Source organism: Dromaius novaehollandiae, chromosome 15, assembly GCF_036370855.1.
Source record: "Dromaius novaehollandiae isolate bDroNov1 chromosome 15, bDroNov1.hap1, whole genome shotgun sequence".
In the NCBI taxonomy this organism is placed as follows: domain Eukaryota; kingdom Metazoa; phylum Chordata; class Aves; order Casuariiformes; family Dromaiidae; genus Dromaius; species Dromaius novaehollandiae.
The window spans coordinates 23,236,520-23,252,766 of record NC_088112.1 but is presented as its reverse complement, the minus strand read 5'-3'; the positions used below and the strand labels follow the sequence as shown (position 1 = coordinate 23,252,766).

The 16,247-nt window shown below is 39.7% G+C and overlaps 1 protein-coding gene across 4 annotated transcripts in view; it reads right to left on the bottom strand.

Moving 5' to 3' along the window:
- Positions 1–16,247, bottom strand: part of STK32A (serine/threonine kinase 32A) — an 84,166-nt gene that overhangs the window by 5,997 nt on the left and 61,922 nt on the right. For 3 of the 4 annotated variants that reach the window (XM_064521208.1, XM_064521206.1, XM_064521205.1), the window contains 5 exons: positions 13,373–13,435; positions 10,081–10,170; positions 6,009–6,106; positions 3,848–3,964; positions 136–261 (listed from right to left, as the gene is read on the bottom strand). In XM_064521208.1, coding sequence (XP_064377278.1) covers positions 136–261; positions 3,848–3,964; positions 6,009–6,106; positions 10,081–10,170; positions 13,373–13,435 — 494 coding nt within the window. The remainder of the gene's footprint in view (positions 1–135; positions 262–3,847; positions 3,965–6,008; positions 6,107–10,080; positions 10,171–13,372; positions 13,436–16,247) is intronic. The other variant, XM_026118304.2, reaches the window with a different exon arrangement.

The following is a 16,247-nucleotide window of genomic DNA, read 5'->3' as shown; positions in this document are numbered from 1 at the left end:
CCTGCAACTTACAGCACGTGATGCTTCTGTGAAAAATGTGGAAGAAGCTCCCATCCTGATTTGGTGCAAGGCACAAGGGAAGTAAACAGAGACACTATGACCCGCTAAAATTATTCTTAAATAAAACTGCCTTACTGTGGGGATGAATTCTGGCATTATCCTTTTCTGAAGAACAGCATCCCAGTTTACATCTGACAGATATGGAAAGTCCTGGATATCTTTCAGCTGAGAAAAACGCTTCTCAGGATTTGGCTCAAGCAACTGCAATTACAAGAAGAGTTAAATGAAAGAGGTTAGGAAAGGAGACCCTGAAAGACAAAATGAGATTAGGTACATACAAATATGTCTGCTGCAAAGTTCCACCACATAAAAGCTAGGACATAGAAGTAAGGATCAGATTTTTGAATATATATCTGTCAGCAGTTGCTTTGTAAAATGTACCAATTTTGCCTTTGATAGCTAGATACTGTTCTGTTCCCTACTGTCCTTACTCAGCAGGTACCCAGGGAATGCTTTAAATACTATGGTAATATTATGTAGTTACAAAGGCAAGGGAGAAAGTTCTCAAGGACAACTTTGTGTATCATTTGTTATTGGGGGTAAGTCTGAGGCCTGTATAGGTTTTCAGTTTCTAGAATTTGGGCTAGACTAAGTTTGGCCATGCCCCACACATGTGAGAAGAGCAAATGAAGGAAGAAGTAGGACCATGACTTTTCCCGCTCTAACCTATCAGCAGTTAGTGGGGACCATTGCCCTTTTTCTCTAGTGTAGGCTGGTAGCAAACAACTCCTTGTTTTCAGAGCAGGAAGGGAAAGAAGACACATCTCAGAAACACCTCTCCAATCACAGTGCCTCTTGGTTTGGGGCAAAGTCTGTGTCTCACCCTTTTCCCAAAGATGAAATGCTCTAGCACTTCCTTATGTTGCTGCCCTAACTCTTCTCAATCTTCCTTCAACATCTTTCAGTCCAGTTTCCACCCTGGGTGCTCTTCACTGGTTCATGTGCCTGGACAAGCAGTCTTACCCTTACCCTCCCTGACAGTTCAGAGGAGAGTTGAAGCAATATTGCTACGGACCCAAGAGAGCACTGGCCTGTAGCAATGGGAAAAATTCTCCTTAACTGGGGGAAATACCCAACTCTATCCCACCAGGTCGCATTCAGGAAAGTGGCCTTACTTGTCGGTGCACTTGCGTTTGGGATTATCTTCTACTGTCAGAGCCAGAGCAGTTTAGCTGGTGCTGGCCCAAAGCTCAGAGCAGAGACCTCGGCGCAGTCTCATCCTGCTTATCACACAGTGCAGCGTTTGGCACACACACTGCAGTGTAAGAGCCAAGGTACTCTCACAGCTAATGGCTTCTTCCGCTGGGATGCTTACTTGGCCGCAACCAGAGAAGACCATCCCTTTAGTAACAATCCAGTGACTTCTTTCTTATTAGTAAGTTAAGCACAGTGGTAAGAAGGATGACATCAGCCAGCCCAGAGAGTGAGCAATCATCCAAGTGCTCCCTTTTAACGAGTCCTTTTCTTTTTCCAAGGGGACTTTGCAGAGTCTGTTTAATTTGTCCTGTGTACTTTTTAAAGTATTGTACTTATCCTGTCTCCAGTACAACCAAGAGATTAGCACCAGCAACTAAATGACTTTTTATCTGTGGTGAAATGTAAGTTACCTCTGCAGAGGGAAACAGGCAGTTAAAACCTGGTAAACAAAGTGATACACTACCAATAAATGCCATGAACAACAACAAAAAAAAGCCACTCTAATTATTCTGAAAGCAGTTAAAATGCTACTTGTCAAACAAAGACAATGGCGGAAACTCCACAGAACACAGCTCCAGGAAATAAAGCATAGTTAACAATCCTACATTAATACAGGGCATTTTGAAAGGCTATGTCTCTTCTATTGCTCTAGCTAAGATTCCCTTCACCAGGGTACAGAAGTTGCTCACAATCTTTAAATCTATTTATTCTCATTTTTATGAATAGCTTTTATTCCCATTTTAGGAACAGAAGATGAGGCACAGTGATATTAAACAATTTGCCTGAGGTTAGAAAAGGCATTTGTTAGAGAATGAGGAATTAAACTCATGCCTTTAAATTCCCAATTTAATAGTGTATCAGTAAACCATCCTGGTTTTCTAACTCCAGTAATGGAATATTCATATTCATAACTCCAGTGTGAAATAATGAAAATCATACTGCTTATTTTCAGCATTTTTTATTAATGCTGCAGGAACAGCTCATGTGGAAGGAAATGATTGAGTTTTGTTGCTAAAGTTCTAGGATTCAACACTGTGTAACTCCTAATAGTACGCTCTCCAGAATTCTAGCAGGAGAAACAGACAACCCTCACTTTCCCGAATACAGTCAATAGGGTGACGACTTCAACCCCCTGGTCAGTGTTAGTACTTGTAGCTAGGATGTGAATAGCAGCAGCACACATTAAGAAGCAAAAGCTGTGCCGTCAGGGTGCTTGAGACAGAGTGACTGAGTGATAACATCACTCATAATTTGTTTTTTCTCCTGACCAAACTCAGTGTTTTAAGTCCTAACATAAGTGCTGTGGGTTGGCTATGAATGATCATCTGCTTTGAACCTTAATAAATAGGAAAATTCACAGGAGATATTTGAGCCAGAACAAAACCCCAGTTTGCCTCATATATAATACATATGGCTGTTAAACCAGATGCAAAGGGACACTTGGAAATTTAAGTAACTGTGACACTGCATTATTAATTCACACGGCAGCCTGTATAGCTTGCAGCATGTTGTGGTTCAGGAAAAAGCTTTCAACAAACAAAAAAATAAACAACAACAGAGAGGGCATCTGTGGTAAAAATCCCTCTCTTACTGTTAGGCTTAATGAAATTCCAGCTCCATTTAATTTTAAGTAAATGGGGATAGTCTTCAATTTTCTTCTTGGAAAATACACTGTGTTACTGTCTCAGCAAAGAATTGATGCTGCATTTTCATTAGAAAATTTGACAGTATTTTATTAGTATGGATAAAAATATTTATATATACTAATTAGAACAAAACATATGAAAGAAATATTAAGTACTATTTTTTACTTATATTTCTTTGAAATTTTGAAAACTATTTAAATAATTTCTCACATTTGCAAAATCAGGTGCTGTTAAGCAGGGTTCAATATTCCAACTTTGTTGCCATTGCATGCATACAGTGTTTGACACTGTCAAGCAACGTTTTTTTTTTTTTTTTAATTGAAGATACAACTTCAGTATGAATATGGCTTTAGTATCGAAATGATTCCAATAATGATTTTGAAGCAATTTTCATAAAAACAGCTTTTTTAAAATACTAATTACAGTAGTGCAAAATCTTCTTGGCAACAAAGGATTTTAATAGTATCAGCCTTTTTTTGCAAATCATTTAGTTATGGGGGAGAACAGTTTTTCTTCTCTCAAATCAAAATTGTTATGTAATTTTTCCCCCAAATTCATTTAGATATATATCAATATTCAGTTCAAGCTGTGCCATTTCAGAGAGAGAAAGTTACAGGAGAAGCTCTGGAAATGAACACTGCATATATCCTTAGGAGAGATGCATTAGCAGCAGCCTTGTTTGCCAATGCAAACTTCACCAGTATTAGTCCAAGAAGCAGTACCATTAGTTGATTATATTAGTCCAGCTATAAAAAACTAGATATTTATCATACAGTACCATCTGAAGGTTGCTAACACTGGATCTGGACACAATTTGCAACGAATCCCCATAACTTACTAACAAAGGCCACAAAGCACAATGGAAAGACTCGATTGGTTTCAGCAGGCTCCTGGATATAATACATCCAGGTTCCTAAGCTATCCAGCTCCACAGCTGCCCTCACCTTTTTGATCAGTGACACCATTTCTTTGGACCAAGCAGCAGGGTACATTACTGTAGCTGTCCTGAACACATGAGCAATTTCATTCGTCGAAGTGTTGGAGCGAATATGGTAAGGCCTCTGTGAAAAATACAACATGGAAAGCATTTTAATATACCTATTTTTTTTTTTAAACACCTTGGGAAATCTTTTTAGGGCAAGACATCTCCAAACAAAGTCTCTTTGTACATTTCCTCAAACATCCCACTGCTGCTCTAGATTGAACCATTGAAAGTCTGTCACTGTGGGATCTTAAATCAGCTGAAACAAACAGAATACTACAAAACAAAATAACAACATCAGCAAGAACAACAATAATAACCAGACATTTAAACAGCATGATATATAGGAGGCAAAAACAAAGGTTAGAGTTATTAAGCAGCCTGTGTTTTCTTGGCCTAGCCAATATTTGTATCTTCAAGGGATATCAAAAAGGATTTTATATATAGTGTTGTGGTCAGAACATTCCCAATATTCCCTGTTAAAAGCGTGGGTGTTTTCAGTTCTTTACTCATGTTGGAGATGTCACAAGTTAAAAGGAGCAGGATTTCTCCCTTCTTTCCTTTGGAAAGGTGACCACTACAGAAAAAATCAAATCATATGAAAAACATTGTCCCAAGGAAGGTGACTGAAAAGAATTCCGCAAGTATAACATCAGGCTGCAGATTCATTTCTGTCCAGTGATCCAGTTTCACGGCAAACAGAAATCTGAACTGTGTCTGAAGACTATCTGGTTACATATTCCAGGTGAAACGGAGTCAGGCCACCCCTGGCATAAGTTCAAGTTTATTTAGGGTAATAAATCTAAAATTGTGCACCTAGACAAGGAAAGTACACCAATTTGTTACCATGTAGGCAAATAGTCCCCTCTGCTTTTAACTTCTAAATAGAGCAATATCACAGCTTTACTTAAGAAGAGAATTTGCAATGGATAGAGTGTTTCCATTTTGAAAGATTTTTGATTCCCAGATTTTTACAGTATATCTGGGGTCTTATACATTTACAGAATAATAGTTACAAACTGTGATATGAAATCAGATGCATTGTGCTTAATATGTACAGACACTAGATGGAACTCAAGGCTTCCTTTCACTTCCCCCCTAAGGTGACCACGCTAATGCTACCATCTTATCATGGCTGTGCCATGATGCTTGAATACATAACAGCATTCTACTCTCGCACTTGAAAATAACACTATCAAGTCAAAAGACAATGCAATGAACAGCTCTGCAATTCACTGAACTTTCAGAATAGAAAATTCAAATATTATATTAATATTTTTATGATGGACACATGGCTTCAGTCACCCAACACTTAAGACAGCCATGCCCTCTTAACATGTCCTAACTTGATCCCTCACAATTTGAGATACTGTTCACTGTTCCTTAAAATATATTTATCAAAATGATTTTTTTAGGCATTCTGCAAGGACTGAGTATAGAGTTCCTTACAAATATGTTTTGCATACTCTTACTGAAAGAAGGGGTTTTCTAGTCTCACAAGGTGTTAAACACTCTTTTGCTTAGAAGAAAGTAATTTAAATAATTTTATCTGTGTCTTTTACAAAATGTTTCCAAAACATCTAATCACCAATCCACAAGGCCCCAAACTGAGTTAAAAGCAGAACATCGACATGACAGGGCATGAATTGTGCTGTATTAATAATTCACACATTGTGGCTTACTTTTGCTCAACCTGCTTGATCTTATTGCAATGGTAATATGATTTTTTTTTGCAAGTTTTCTTTTCTTCTTGAAGGATGGGAGCTCAGAGTAAATTACATTACAGTCCAGACTCCAGGAATTCTCATTCATTAAGTAGATGGCGCAGTTTCCATTGTCTAGCTTAAGTCAACTGACAGGCCCTTGGACACAGTGAGGAATTGTCCTGATGAGTTGCTCTGTATTGCAGTGGTTTCTTTTGGAGCTCTTAGATGTGATCATAAGGACTGTGATGAAGATTTGGTTTCTACTGCCTATGTTGTAATAAACCTTAAAGCCTTGAATTTGGTTCAGGCCTTTCATCCCTGTTACAAGGTGTTAATATTTCCAATACGTGTTTAAAGAGAGAGAAAGAGACAGACAGACAGGCAGGCAGGCAATGACAACTGCTGCATGGTACATACCCGGGTTCTAAGCAGCTCGTAGGCAGTGATTCCTAATGACCACCAGTCAACAGCGAAGGAATAGCCAATAGGTTTTGTGGAGTTAAACATTTCAGGTGCTGTGAAATACAGAAAAAGAGTAGTTTGCCTTACTGCAATCTCAAGAGGAAATCAGCAACAGAGAACGTTTGCTCCAGCGATGCAGAAAGCATCCCTAATTATTCTGCCAAAGACACAGATCGATCATTTCTTTTTCTTCTTCAAAACAATGGTATATGCCTGGTAGATTGGTCTTTTACCAAAATACCACTGAGGTGGAAAAGAATTGGAACTCATGGGTTTCCTTGCAGCAATTTATTTTTTGATCTTTGTCAAGTTCCTTACCTGTTGTCTCAATCTTGTAATGCAAAATAATCCAATACTGAGGTACCTCAGAGTGGTAGTGAAAGGCTAACTGTTAATGCATATAAAACACCCTGATGTCGCAACAGAACAAGTGCTGCGCAATGTATTATTGCTACTCCCTGCAGCTAAATAGGAACACTTGTTGATGTCATGTCCTGCTCTATGCTAAATACTACATTCCAGTGTGGAGCCAGCATCTGACACAGTTCACAGCATGCCAGTTTAACCCAGATATTTGCCTGCACTGGAAACAACCACACTTTGATACCTGGACCCTGCTGACTAACTAAATGTACAATTAGTATGGTATGAAGCATCTTCTATTGTGTTAAAACCCAAACAAGTATTCCAGCTCCTCTGCACTTTGCTTTCCACACCTCTGAAATGGGACTGACAATAATTTCCAACCCTAACGGACTGTTGCAAGACAATGTGTGTAAATGATGGGACGGCCTTGAGTAACAGCTGTGCTATCATCATTGTAAGTTAAATGCTTAATGTCCTATCAATACACTCCAATTCATTTGGATTAAAAAATGGTTTATAGAACTACTATATAACTACTAAGAGAGATTCACTGGACCCAATTAATCTTTATGTTGCATAAAGAATCAAGAACTCCATCTGTTCTGGTACAGAATTATTTCTACATTGCTGTCTCCCATTCCTGGGTTATCTGAGAGCCTCACCATTCCTAACATGTATTTCTTCTCAATGTTTCTCTCCCCACAAGCAAGAAAAGAATACTACCTTTTGCTGACACAGGATTCGCCTGCTATCTCATAGTAAATGTGCTTCAGAATAACACCCTAATTCACTAAATCTAGACCTAAAACTGGCCTGAATATCTTTTCACTTCCCTCAGAAAGCCTCTCTACTCTTCAACTAGAGCTCGATAGATATTCTTCTTTGAAAGCTGTTCCCTTCCCACTCATCTCTCTTTACTCATATTTAAAGTCTTTCAATCTGGCAGAAACTAAATACAACCTCACACAATGAATGAAAGCAGCTCTTTAGAAACATTAATATGCAGTGTAAACATAGACATGGTGCCAACTACACTCTTGGCAAGAAAAACCAAGTTTTAACTGAACCAAGGCTGAAAATCACAGCTTTTTAAGGAGGAAGTTACCAGACTAACAGGAAGTGGGTAGAGGCATAGACTTAAATGCTCTTCCTCCTTCGCCAATAAATTTCTCTTTTGAGATTAAGGAAGAAAATTACCGTAGGATTTTTTTGAGAGATGGAAAGCAAGAATTGCTCTAAAAAACCCCCCACAAAACAAAACAGGGAGCACTGCTTTTGTTTTGTGTGTATTTTCCTTTTTAAAAGGATTGTGCCAGTTGATGCAAAGGTCAATTTTGTTATTCTGATAAAAAGGAGACTCCTACCAGGAGAAGGGTTATTTGCAAGGGGATCTGGATAAGCTACAGCTGTGTGGAGTTTTTTTTGTTTTGTTTTTTTTTTTAAGGTCTTATGAAAGTAGGGTGGGTTGTTTTGTGTTAGCTGTACAGAAATGCTATTGAGTGTTTTTGCTTCATTTAAGAAAGTCAAATTTATGGCTTATCCAATACAAAGACTTTTCTGTGTAGTGTTTGCATAATGGTTCTTTTAGTATTAGCTCAAGATGTTTCTTTCTGATCCATTTCCTGCATGTTCCAGGCTGGATTTCTCCCAGGCATGTTAATGTTATTCTGCTGTATGTTTATTAACTGTGCTTGAAAGATAGGTATCAGGCAGGTCTCTACCTGCCTGACTACTTCATTGACCTAGCCAGTAAATGGGCATAAGTAAGTTTTCTTCTAAAGGGGAGAAAAATAAAATTTTTGAGGAGTAGGGAAACAAGATCTTCTTAGGGAGCAAGCACTCTGTGTCTTCCTTCCTCGTGTGTATGCTGACTTGCTCGTGTGTACAGGGTACAGAACACTTGGGAGTAACAAAAGCAGTCTCATTAATAAAAATTGGGAACACACTTCTTGCAGAGAGGGCCCTGATGACTTCTCTGTTTTGCTGGTATAACATGGGGTATCGCAAAAAAATCTCACTCTAGAAAATTGCCATGAGAATAAGAGAGAAACTACTGTGGTATAGAGACAGCTTAGTAAGACAGAAAACTCCTAACCGCCAGGGACTTGAAAAACTGAATCTGACTCAATTGAATAAATAGATTTCAGCCTATGCTTCCTCTGTAGAGTACCAAGTAGAGTTATCATTACAAATCCCTTCTACACTCCTCTAGGGAATCAGGACAGCAAACTTGCTCCATCATACGTGAAAACTTTGTGCTTCCACCTGCAGTAGGGCTGATCCACCTACTCCTGAGTCACTTTGCCTTAGGAGAACATAACATGTGCAGTCCTACTGTTGCCTGCCATGTTTTGCTGCCCAGGACCTGTCCCATGACATTGCCTGGAAGGAAGAAAAGACTTCCTAAAAACTGCATTTCTTGTGAATTAAAGAAGGGGAAAGGGACAGTATGTAACCATAGCAACCAGCTCTGCTACTCAGCACAGCAGAAAGCTTGAGGTTTGTATCACGTTTTTACGGAAAGAACGTTGTGCTTCATACACAGCAGTGCAGAAGGTCACTGTGCAAATGTGTTGAGTACTGGGGAACTGACTGTGCCAAACCCTCCAGAGCCTGTATGTGCTTTTTTCTTCTGTGCATCTGAATTTCTAGGGCTACATATGGCTTGTTTTCACTTGGTAGAAATAGCCTAATTATTAATATCAACAACATAGATACAATAAGAAGGATTTTCAAAAAGACTGAAAAATAGGTTCAGAATTTATCTTCCAGTTGTGGTGGTAACTCCTGCACCAGCTGTGCCCCCTTTGTATTGGAAACATGCACTCACCATCATTGCGTTCTGCAGCCCCACAGCTACCCGTGCCCTTCTTGTCCTGCTATTTTGAAGACAGGATGTTGTACTCAGTGCTAGAGATCAGAGCTAAAGTCTAAAGTGGCTCTTGCTTATGTGGATCTTGTATCAATGTGACACTGGCTGACAGAGCTGTTCTTGACTGTGATAGCATGACATCAGAGTCTGAGCTCTTTACCATGCTAAGTGGTTTCTGCAGCTCATGAAAATACCAAGTTTTAAGTCCACTCACTTGGTCTAAACAGAGTAATACTAGTTTTTAAAGCAGCCAGTTTATATAAAAATACAATCTCTGAGCTAGTGACGCAACACTGCAAGACTTGTGTTAGTTTAGCGGAGGACCAAACACAAGTCTCTGTGCTTTGATTCCCTCTCAACATAAGGTAGTAAGAGCACTACTTACATCACTGTTACATGGCTTTACTGCTGCTTGTGAAACGCTCTGAGATCTCAAGGGTGTAACTATCTTGTTTTATAATCTAAAGCAAGTTGTACAGTATGGCATAAAGTCACTAAAAAGTGTTTGAAGAAGGCTTCCTTTGTTCAGCTGTGTGAAATCAGTACGTGAACACAAATTTTCCAACTGCACTGAAGTATTACTAGAGCGGGGTTCCTCTCCAGAATCTTCCCTTCCCTCACTTCCCTTCCTTCTCTCAAACAAACGTATGCATTTTGTTACATGCAGCAACAACAGAGCTCAAACTCTCATCAAACCTCTGTCTCTATTACTCTCTCTATCCCTGCACAGCCCTCAAATCAAGCCCATAAAACAGCAATTCAAGTATCTGTAATCTTTATCATTCTTACCCATATATGGCTTTGTGCCAGCAATTGTGGTGGCTTGTATTTCGTTAGTCAACATTGTGGCAATATTGAAATCGGTGATGTGCACGTGTCCTGAAAGAGAGAGGTTAATCAGTAAGTGAATTTGCTTTAATTTCATACAGAAATAGCCTTGAATCAGAAACTTAAAATATTCTATGGAAAGATTTTCTAGGAAAAAAATTTCTGGGAGAACTGAGGGGTAATAGTTTACCTTGTAGGCTGCTTACAGATATATCTTCTCCAAGTACTACTTAATGTACCGTTACTTTTGACCGTTTCCAAATTTTGGGTAGGGGAGAGAGGAAGATAACTGAATTTTTTTTCCTTAGGAAAAAAATCCACTATATTTAATATTTAAAAATATTCCCTGATATATTTGAGCAATATGCATTTGACCTCTTAGTCTACTTAATATCTTGGTCTCTTATGCTCTCATGAACTCAATACTTTCCATGTTGGTCTAAAAGGATATACCACGAAATGGTCTATTTTTGATGAAAACCATTCTGATGGGGAATTCCTACCCAGCCTCATTTATTTCTATCTTGAATTTCATTTCAGTGCTGCTTGCCATTTGGTAATCTCACGCGCTAAACACTTCTCTCCATGTCCTCCTCAGAGGATGTCTTTAGAATGGAACAAAATCTTTGCTTAGTAGCAAGTGAAAGAGTGTAGCACAAGAAATTCAAACATCATGAAAATCCTCTTGTGGGGTAGGAATTTCTGCTCTCAGGTTTCTGTTCTCATTGCTACAATATGCACAACTGCTGCCTGCAAACTGAAAAGGAAGTAAAAGGGGTGGATGTGGCTTTTCAGGGATGGGAAAGCAAATGCTTCCACCCAGCTCTTGTCCTATCTCCTGTCTTTGTCTCTTCCGCCCTCCCCCCCTAAACACTTAATTTATTTCTGCTTATTCACTCAACTTAAATCAGTGAGCTGACCAATCACGTACAGGTAATCAACGCAAAGCTGACTTCACTGAAGTGAATTTCTCTTTTTGAACCTTTTGGATTAGTTCAGCCTTATTTTTCTGATTAAATGCTAGCAATCATTGCTTCTCCCTGAGCTCACGCACTCTCTTAAGGCACTGAATTCACTCATCCTTGACAGCGTTTGACTTATCAAAACCATGAGATGTTTGGTATGTTGTGTTCTGCAGACTCATCACCCTCCTTTGCAATAACAGAGGGCGGCTGAATTGCTATAATTTCCTCTAATTTCCTCTAACTGCAGAGATCAAATCAAACTGGTTTCTACCAAAGGAGATACTATGAGAATACCTCCCTGAGTCATTAGCTTCAACAGCTAGAAATTCACTGTTGTTGTATTTCATGATTAATGCAGACTTAGATCACCCTTATATATGGCTAAAAGAGGATGCTTTGTTAACGGACTCCTGCTGTCTTATTCGGATGCTATGAAAGATTGAAGCAAAACTCTAAAATCCTGCCTAAATATCTGTGGTGTGAGAAGAGTGATTTAAGCTTGCCTGCTGAAAATATCTACACTGGGCAAATCTGGGCAACAAAAAGTAGAGTTTGTGATTTTCCCTAAAATGACTGTATCATGTCCACGTTCCGTTCATCTCTTCAAAGATAAGTATGTACACACAGCATGTAAAGGATAGGAGCCCCCCTCTCTTCCCTCCCACCCCCTCTTCCAGCATTAGCCATTGTCCGTGTGCAAAATACGCCCTGGATCATAAACAAAGTCAAAGAAAGGAGCCCTGTACCTGCATATCCCTACTACCCGTATGCATCCAAACCACCGTGCTGTATGGCTCAGAGGGATGGAGGCAGGCATATTTACAGTCCCTCTAGAGGCATACCAGGGGGAGGATCAGAATTCAATCAGAACCAGTAAAATGTGGCTTCCTATGCTTTATACAAATCTGGGCATATTCAGTGTTTGGGGTGTAAATTTGGGGGGACAAGGACCATCTCTTTCTTAGGTACTGGACTCATTAGCACTGAGCCATGGTCAATACACCTCCAGAACTGTTGCCACCCACACAAACTAGGCAGAGAGATGACCGCTGTTCTGAGGAATGTCAGAGTAGAATGTCTTTGGATCACGTCTCAGCCATTTAACTTTCATCTTCATATCAGGAGCTGGCAAAGATGAATAAATGCTTCACCCCATCCCCATAAAGCTATCATCCAGCTTTTCAGTAATTTCATATTCTGTTATTAATTAGCAATTTCATTATTCCCTGCCTCAGGCTAGGAAAAAGGCATTTTGTGTACTGCTCACTAGGATAGTTTCTCCGCTAACAGCACTATTTAGGCCATACCATTCTCTGCACCTGTGTGCTCTGTGGGACCACAGACCCACTGAGGCATAGATTTCCTTATCAAATCTGTAATGCTTCAGTCAGGCTTGAGTTTGAAGGAAAAAAGAAAAAATTGAGGTCCCTCTGGTTAGCCATCTGGACTGCTGGAAGAACATGACTGAGATGTCAGAGCACATCTCTCAGATGCTGCCTGACTGATTTGTCAAGAGCACATGTCTCTTACTGCTTACAGAATCAGCCAGGTCCTTTTTTCCTTTACCTGCAAAAGAACCAACATCAAGTCGTTGGGGAGTACTTCAAAGAAAAGAACGACATATCCAGACAGGGCAGCTATATGCCCTTTATGTCCTTGCATCCTTTTTCTTTTCAGCTTGGTCTCTCACTCCACTTTGTAGGAAACTGTTTTAATAAGTATGGATTATAAAGGCTATTAATAAAAATTTGATATTCCAAGCACAAATATGCCCTTCTCTGGATCTCATTTAAATGATTCACTTCAAATAAATTGTAAGTTTTCTATCAGCTAGCCCACCTGGGAACTTACCAAATCATGCCAATTAGGCTGCAGGAAGAAGGCTCAGCATGGTGTGGTAAGGTTCCACAGTGGCTGCAGTGTTATGGAACAAAGAACAGACCGGATGAACAGGGACATCAGCTACTGGGAGACAAAAGGGAACCACCAGATGTTGCTACTGAGCTTTAGGGTCAAATCCTGAGGCCAGTGTTTTTGTAATTGCTCAAAATCTCCAACTGTGGCCAGATTCTGAAAAGAGCACAGCCAGAGAAGAGAGCTGCACTCTGGGCACCGCATCCTTCCTGAAATCTCACCCCGTGTGCTTGAAATGAGCACTTTCAGATCAAGCCTTTGGTTCTCCTGAAAACACAGATCATATGTGTGAGTCCTATGGGCAGAACAGAGGGAGAAGCAGTTCGCACTGTGCTGTGCATTAAGGCAAAAAATGTTCTTATTAAATTCAGTACCTCTATTATTACATAATTCCTTCACCTTTCCAGAGCATCTTTTGTGCAGACAATACAAGGTTTCTGTAAATTCAACAAAGAAAACATTTTAAAGTATATGAAGCTAGAGATGTAGGAGCTGTAAAGTGCTGAATCTCTTGGACAGATTGTATCCTAACTTACTTATCTGAGATTCGAGAATAAATGCTGCAAATTAAACCTGTAAGACCTGGCTGTTATACTCCCATTTCAACTATAAGCTCCCATCGCTTCCCTGCTATATAGATATTTAATGGTAATCATTCACTAGAAGATATCCACACTTGGCTGTGGTCTGCTGTTAGCTTCAAGCCACCTCCATCTGAAGCTACTGCTACTCAGCTGTTTATAATGAAGGCCAAAGGGCTGTAAGAATGAACACGGTTTCAGTGTTTTGCCACCTCAGTTTGCTCTGAGTATCTGCAAGTAAATCCTGGAGTAAACAGGAATGTTTCTCATCTGGGCTGTATACGTAGTGCCCACATTGGCAGAACTCATCCATTTTAGCACCATCGTAGAGGAAGAGCATAACCTTTGGGTTGTGGTACAAGAAAAAATACTTAGCAAAGACATTAAAAGGCTCTTCCAAAACCTCTTCAATTTTACTATGGATAAAACTGAAGTTTTTTTCAATTTTATTAGACAAATGATCTGGCCGAAACCTCCTGAAAAATTAATTACAATTCCTGGAAACTCCCATCTGTTACATTCTTTTCTTTTCAGGTGAGCCCTGTTGTCACTGAGCCCAATCAATAGACTTATCATTAAAAAAGGAACTCATTTTGCGCTTGGAATGATTGCTGAATGTGGCCAAGGGTTTTTTTTTTTTTTTTTTGCATTGTGAGATGCAATCCAAATCTCTGATGTTCAACAACTGCTTTATTTATTGTGCAGAAAGAAGTTTGCCCTATATTCCATTTTATTTATGATTCACTTAACCCCTTAGCTGAAATTGGTACAGTAACACCGAATGTTGCCAATTAGGATGACAGATGGAAACACATTTGTCTGGAAGCACACACAGAGGTGTGGTAAGTTCATGACAATCAGCAGCAGAAGGACCTGTTTGAATGTGTGGCACTGTGAGAGGTATCTGAACTATCAAAAACCTGAAACAGAAAGCCTCATACACAAAGATCAAATGATGATCAAGGGTTCCTTCAAGGTAGTCAGTGATTAACACCAACAAAAAAGGTACTGCAGTTTGTAACACAAAGATGAACCTCTGTAAATATGTAAATATGAAAGGGTGAATGAGAAACACCATTGAAAGGTACTTCACAGATGAAAAGACTGGCCAAAGGGCAGAGCTGCACAGAAGCAAGGAGAATCTAAAGAAATGAGCTGAGTCTGATCACTGAAGGCTGATTGTTTTCAGGTGCTTAACACTTTGTGGGGACTGGTCTCAATCAAGGACATCATAGAAATTAATGTTAGCAAATAACATTTCTCAGATAGTACTTTTGTAAGCCTAGTGAAAGAGGAGGAGAGGGAATGGAAATCTGCAGCTCCATTCCTTACAGAAAGAGGTACGGAAAAACCAGCACAATCTACCAGGCTAAATATAGATAAACATGCTACAAAAACACCTGCTCAAGGGACAAGAAAAAACTGAATTGTGTGTAGAAAGCTTTCTGTATGCATGCAAGGACACATCTTTGAAGATGCATAAGGAAAGGAAAAGAAACAGAACAAGGAGTCAGAAGCACACTTAAGTGAAGGGTACATTCGCAGAAAACAAAACTCTGAAACCTCTGCAACAAACAGTTAAAATGTCACAGTGCAGTAGAGATTAGGCTAAATTAGACCCTAAGTCAACCCAAATTGCAGTCGTCATGAAACTTTGCAAGTTATTTGCTCCTGAGCTGAATGCAATGGCAGAGAAGCAGTGCTCCCCTCCGCCCCTTTTTTTTTTTTTCCCTCTTTGGGAGAATGCTGACCTACATTTCAGTGCTCAGAGCTTCCCTTAATTTGACTGCATCCGACCCAATCCTACTAGGTCTGTTGGCTAGAACAGTTCTTTGAAAAGGATCAAAGGTCACCAGAGGCTGTCAGCTAGTTAGGAATTGATGGTATACAGCCGTGAACTGGCACCTCCTCACTCTCAGCCTGAGCAGGAGTGGAGGGTGTTGCTGGAGCCAGCTGCTGCTCCAGCTGGGAGCTCCCCATCCTCACCTGGCCAGAGGGAGAGCAGCTGCTAGGGGACCTGCGGCTGGGGGCAGAGGAGGGAAGAGAATCTGTCCCACTGTATTTGTGCCTGGAGCAACAGAAGGGGAACAAACGACTGAGACAGGAGAGACAGGCTATTCTACATGAAGGCAGCAGCAGCTTTGCTGACGGCTCCTAAATAAATAATTGCCTAGCACTTTGAAATTAGAGGTCATATGCATAACTGGTAGAGCCTGGGCTCAGGTGCAGCCAGGAAAACCCAGTTACACATGAGAACTATGGCAATTCTTTAAGAGTTTCAGTGTCTGTACTAAGACCTCTGAAATTATAATGAGTTCAGATATTCTATGTTTCTGTATTGATTTTTTTCTCTTAAAGTAGCTTACTGAAGTTGCTAATAAAGATTTCTCATAACAGGTTACATGAATTTTCAGAACACATTAAATGATATAACATATTTTTCTGATGACTTAAAAGCTAATAAATATCAGATGCATCTTCACTGGGAGCATTTTGCCAGGGTGAAAAAAAAAATCTAGAGAGTAAAACAAGAATACAGTTGGAGTTTTGCTCGAGAAAAGACAAGGAAAAAATTATAGCAACATCTACAATATACCCAGCCCCAAGCCCTCTTCCAAGCTCCCTCTCAATATCAAATACTCAAAGAAAAAGAAAATTCCAGAATGGA